Genomic DNA, 6,374 nt, shown 5'->3' with positions numbered 1-6,374 from the left:
GAAGAATATTTGATTTTGATTAAAGAATAATAAATAAATAAGATTGTTTTAAAAGCGAAAATACGATGCGTACATTAACATTTTTTCAAGGTTCGAATTGGTTTCAATTGGATTTTTTAAATCAACTGAAATTGGCATTCAAGGTATTTGTTTTATAATGCTATTTCAATGGAATGTTTTATTTTTTAATATCAGTTCAAACGAGTGGCTTTTATCGAGTTTATTATTGTTTTAACTCCGTATTTATGTTAAGCGAGTTGATTTGTATGACGAAATAATTTGAACTATTGTGTGGTTTCAAAACTAGCAAAACTATGATTAAAAATTTTTGTTACATGTAATGTGCAATTAAAAATCTTGTTATGACTACTTCGGTAGGTTTTATTGATAATGAGACCTCCATGGTTAGGTTAATTAAGTACACAAATATGTCAATATACGATTATATTTATGAAAAAGTTGTTTCTTTACCTGGTTTTATTTGACTTCACTGTTTAACATGTATGGGTAAAATCTTTCAACTGAATTTTAAACTAGTTCCACCCTATTTCTGAGCTGCACTTTTGTTGCCGAGGACACTATAATGAAAAGTTTTTTTTTTAATTACTTAAACAACAGTCCGGCAGAGGTAGGCAGGTAAATAATAGTCACTTTCATCTGAATCCTTTCTGACATCTTCAACGCACCACAAACCATAATATAAAATTTATTATTCTTTGTTACATAATTATATCATTTATTGTAATTAAGGCACTCAATGAATTATTTATTCATTTTCATTCATTAAAACACAATTAAAAAATAAAATAAATTATGATTTGAGTTATGCGTGGTTATGTTTTCCTCTCGAAGATTTCCCACAAGTAAATGGGGGTAAATATTGATTGTGACATTGACAACTTTTGAGGTATGAAGGTTCATCTTTAGTTAAATTCATCATATATGCAACTGCTATGATATAATAGTCCTTCTTTCTCTTCATTCCCTCGCTTTTATACCACGCTACAATCTGACACGAACTCAGGGAGATTAGGCGCAATAATAACAGCTTGACGTGCTACGTCTCTCCGATGCACGGGAATGTAATACTAACTTCGAGCTACTGGCTATTTACTAACTCTATAAATTTTTACTGATCTAGGATGATATATTTTAAGCTAGACCAACGACGCAGTTTGTCTAGTGACTTAAAAGGTCACAGTTCTCGTTTAGTGTCACAGTATAGTGTAAATATTGCTATTAAATGAATAAAACTTCTATAAATTAGTGATACAAGATAAACTGCTTAACTTTATAAATCATGTTACATGTAAAATATATAAGGGTATTAATACGACCTCCGTGGTCGAGTAGTGTGTACCTACACCGGTTTTCATGGGTACGCCACTCCGAGGTCCCGGGTTCGATTTCCGGCCGAGTCGATGTAGAAAAAGTTCATTAGTTTTATATGTTGTCTTGGGTCTGGGTGTTTTTGGTACCGTCGTTACTTCTGATTTCCATAAGATAAGTGCTTTAGCTACTTACATTGGGATCAGAGTAATGTATGTGATGTTGTCCAATATTTATTATATACAATATTTAATACAACCTTATATATTGGAATATTGGACACTGGAATATTTTTGGAATGAGAGAATTATAAAGGAAGTAAAACTGATGATTGTCAACTCATAAATGTCGTTTAGTTCTTGTGCATATGTTTAATAATATTTCCATAAATGTGTAATATCTATCTAAATAAAAATATAAGTTTCATTCAATAATTATAAATTTTTCATTGCGGTTGTCAAAAATCCACAACCGGTTCGGTAAAAATAATATCTGAGTCTTGACAAAAACGAGCGGAAGAAACTAAATGTTTTTTTTTGTCAGTTTCGTCTTTAGGGTCCTGTACGCAAAGAGTTAAATCGTTTTCTAGGCATACACCGACCGTCTATCTGTGACAAGTGACTAGTCTGTACCAAACTTATTGTCTGTCTGGCATTTGAAATATTCACAGAGTATGTGTAAACACAGCTCTATCATAACAAATAATAAAACAACAAGAAGCCAAGAGTAGTACGGAATGTTTAGTGGACGAGTTCGACTCGCACTTGGCCTATTTTTAATAGGAAATAGCCTAGAAACGATCATTATATTCCCAGATATTATTTCAAAATACTTATTTTAATGATGTTTATCGTTATTTTTAGGTATTCATGTTACAAAGTTCCTAAGCAGTATTTTTAATAGGTATGTATATACATAAAATAATGTACACAGAGGACATAGCTAGACGCAAACAGATAAAAATAATATAATGTTGTTAATTTTATCTAATAAAAAGATAAGCTTTATCGCCATAACAACTGTGCTGTTTTAAAGCATGAAAAAAAATACCACGCACATGTTTTTTTACGTGTGTTGAAGCGTTTATTAGATAACATATCACGCGTGTGTGCGTTAAAACAAAGAATAAAGAAATATTAAATATTTGTAAATTTTTAAGTAATATTAAAATTACTTTTTTTATTTTATATTTTGAAAACATAGTGTTATAAATAGAACTTGATAATTAATATATATTATAATTAAATATTTTGATTTTCTGAAAAGATATATACTTCGCAAATTTTGCGGCATTTAGACTAAAGGAATAAAAATATTACTCATAAGGTACTTTCTTTATAGGGAAATAATACATTTTTTTTATTTGTTATCCTTTTTTAATTCTGTAATAATTTTTGTCACATTTTAATAAATATATATGATAATAATGTCGTTTTATGTGCTCAGCACAGTCAATCATACATTATATCATATATATATAAAATATATATATAAACTACACGAAACCTATTACATCAAATAATCATATGTCAGACTTTTTTAAGAAAATCGCTAAAATCTTTTAAAATACCAATAGACTAAATTAACCCATTAATGTATTTTTTTTTTAATTTTTATAACCTATTAAATAATAATCAGTTAATTTTTTTAGAGAGTGTACATAAAAGCTGAAAGAGAATCATCTTTTTGCATCTACTAAAATGATATTATCAGACTCGTTTCAACTTTCCAGAGTTGCCTCTCAGAGTTACTTGAATATTATGTATAAGGAGTAATTCGTCTTATCTGAGAGTATCTTCAATAATAAATATTCTATGAATGTTTTTATGGTGCACACTTATACATATATCTTATGTTTACACTGTCACGGCTATGTGTGCGAGCTAAGCGGCGAACGTATTTATTTTAGACACCGGCGTGCCTCGGCTCAGTTCTTGGCACTCCGATCAGCAAGCTGTGTGTGATTGTGATTTAATACTTTAATAAAAGGGAATATATTTGAAAATGTCGGCGTCTCCAATTGCAAGGCAAGCGACGCACAGTCAAGCCATACCTTCGAGGAGAGTCCTCATTACAGACCCAGCCCAAATGCCTGATGTATACTCTAGCACACCAGGAGGCACCATTTACTCTACCACGCCTGGAGGTAGCGATTTATCCTAACTCTTATTTCAATATATACAAGGTTCAGTCTTGCTATTAGCTTAGAACTGGACTTATACGAAAAACGTAAATTAAATTAATTTATCGAACTCATTGTATTAAGTGCGGCGGTATTAGTGATTGCTCTATTTAGCACGTGTTATTAACCTCAAATAAAAAGTTTCATTCGCGTAAATAATTTCGCATTCCATTTTTGAACTGATAACCGTTATCACTAATTACATCACTAATGTCAATAAACATCACATTACATAATACCACGTGTTCGAACTGATAGTACCATAAACTGGGTTAATAAGCGTTGTTAAGGTAAATAACCTTTAGCTAGAAATTAAATGAGTTCAATTAGATTAATATAGCCTCGCTTTGCACTTGGTAAAATTAGACGTGACGACGACCGCGTGTTAATCGGTTATGTCAGACCTTGATACTGTATTGCGCTGCGCAATATACATACATATGTCGATAGGATAATTTTGGTGCTTTTGTGTGAAAAAAAAAAATATTAAAAAAATATATTAAAGGAGGTTGCTTATCTATCAGATAAGCAACCTCCTTAACAAATAAATTGATCAATTGAGTCAAAAAAAGTAATAGTAGATGTTACTTATTGTGGTTGTTAAAAGCTATTATTTAATATGATTGGGTGCAATTGAAATAAAATATACTAATAAAGTATTTAAAAAAAACGCTTAATATATAAAAAAAAAAGTTTTAAAACAACTTCAATTAGGTATATAATATTTGTATCAAGACTCTTGGTCTTAATCAATATTAGTTAAATTATTGTTGTCAATATTAATATATTAAAAAAAAATATAATATTGACTTTTTTATTAAATAATCATACTATTATAATTATATAAAACATTATTATATATAATTCATTAGACGACACTTTTATTAGTAATAAAAAATAACTAGCCATTTTGTATTTAGTTCCGCGTCACACATGTTTATTAACATTATGTAAATAAGACGCCATCGTTGAATTTAGAATACATATTTTATTTATACATACATAATTTAAATTCTTAAGTTGTTTTTAAAATAATGTACATCGTAAAATTTATTGCAATGTTTTTATATAACATCGCGATGTTTCAGATATGAAAAATCTTCGAATAGAAAATACCTACTTACTAACGTTCAAACGAACTTTATGAAAAAATCTTCAAGAAAATTTATTAAAAGTACATGTAATAGTTTCTAAATAATATAATTTTCTCGTTTGATTCACTCACGCGTAAAATTACTTGTTCACAGTATGTTGCGAGCCATAATGCGAGAACAATGTTGCCAATTGAAATCATTAATAAAATCAAAATCAAAATATACTTTATTCAAGTAGGCTTTTACAAGCACTTTTGAATCGTCATTTAACAAACTATATTTAGTGAAGCTACCACCGGTTCGGAATGTAGATTCCACCGAGAAGAACCGGCAAGGAACTCAGTAGTTACTATTTTTCAGCATCTAAAAATACAGTCATGTTAGTTAAATTCAATTATATGTGTATGTTATATATCCTGTCTGGGAGTAAACAAGCATTAACTCCACGCTTTTTATCATCTATATCATATCATATAATCTTGATAAACAAGAGCTATTGATCGATAAAATCATCTATATTAATATGTCGAAATCATTTACTTGGTGGCTCTATGCAGACTCATCAGATATTTTTCCGCCAAACAGCAATACTTAGTATTTTGTGTTCCGATTTGAAATATGAGTGAGCCAGTGTAACTTCCAACTCAAATGATATAACATCTTTTCTTATTTCCCACAATTGGTGGTGCATTGACGATATAAGGAATGGCAAATTTCTGATAGCGCCAATGTCTATGGGGGTCACTTATCATGTAGCCTATTTGCCCGTCCACATACCCGCATCGCAAAGAGATGAATTATCGATTAAATAAATTCAAGTAACGTTGATTTTCGTGCGCGAGAAGAAAATATTTGCTAATAATAAATTAATAATTCGTAGATAATTTTATATTTGTGCAAAAGAGTATTGATTTTGCCAGTCCTTCTTGGTAGCATTCTATAAGTTTTCTCTGAAATGGTGATAGCATAAGTTTTATTTCTCGTGTAAAATGATGATAATAAAGTGCTTATTTAAAAAAAAAAAATGTTTTCTATAATACCGAATTATAATTATGAGTTTACATAAAATTAAGTACGCAATGTGTTTTTGTGACATTATCGATAACACGTTTTTTCTTTTTTTTTTCAGGCACTCGCATAGTCTATGAAAGGTCTTTTATGATGTCACTACGACAGTCACCAATATCACAGACACCACCCAAGTGTTCTCTACCTGCTGCGCTTTTGAAGAATCCATCGAGCGCGCAGCAATCCCCTGCGACTCCTGCGCAGAAACCACGCTCGAATTCCATTTCATTCGACGAATCACAGGAGACGTTTAGTATGGATCTCTAATTTGTATAAGTTAGTACCTACATAATTCGTGTCTTTTGAAATCCATGAAACGAAGAAAAAATCAAATCAATCTCATTGGATAATATCCATTATAGATTGGCTCACACCAAACGAATAAGCGTAAACAGACTGATTTGATCGGTTATTATTTTTGTGTATATGTTCTACATATTGTGAATATATACATAGGTATCAAAGCGGTCATTGACGTTTCAATTGTAATAATATCATACGATGCTCTAGCGACTAAACAAATGCCAAGAGACGATATTCTTTTTAATATTCTTACGTAAGACTTATTTATCAATCACAAGATCTACGATTAAATTTAAAATAAGTTACATTTGATTAATGTTTATGTTATTTAAAGGAACCAAAATTAAGCGAAACTTAACATAAGATGTTCAGTTTGCGGTGGGGCCGAGCCGTGGGTT

At 30.3% G+C, this 6,374-nt stretch overlaps 1 protein-coding gene across 1 annotated transcript; it reads left to right on the top strand.

Annotated features, from left to right (window-relative positions):
- Positions 1–3,239: 3,239 nt before the first annotated feature.
- On the top strand, positions 3,240–5,990 carry LOC125069727 (eukaryotic translation initiation factor 4E-binding protein). Its single transcript, XM_047679287.1, has 2 exons — positions 3,240–3,475; positions 5,735–5,990. Exons 1-2 carry the CDS (start codon positions 3,334–3,336, stop codon positions 5,938–5,940), a joined length of 348 nt encoding a protein of 115 aa, XP_047535243.1. The 5' UTR covers positions 3,240–3,333; the 3' UTR covers positions 5,941–5,990.
- The last annotated feature ends 384 nt before the right edge of the window (positions 5,991–6,374 follow it).

Source organism: Vanessa atalanta, chromosome 16 (assembly GCF_905147765.1).
Source record: "Vanessa atalanta chromosome 16, ilVanAtal1.2, whole genome shotgun sequence".
In the NCBI taxonomy this organism is placed as follows: domain Eukaryota; kingdom Metazoa; phylum Arthropoda; class Insecta; order Lepidoptera; family Nymphalidae; genus Vanessa; species Vanessa atalanta.
The sequence above is the reverse complement of the archived record's forward strand: the minus strand, read 5'-3'. Positions and strand labels throughout refer to the sequence as shown.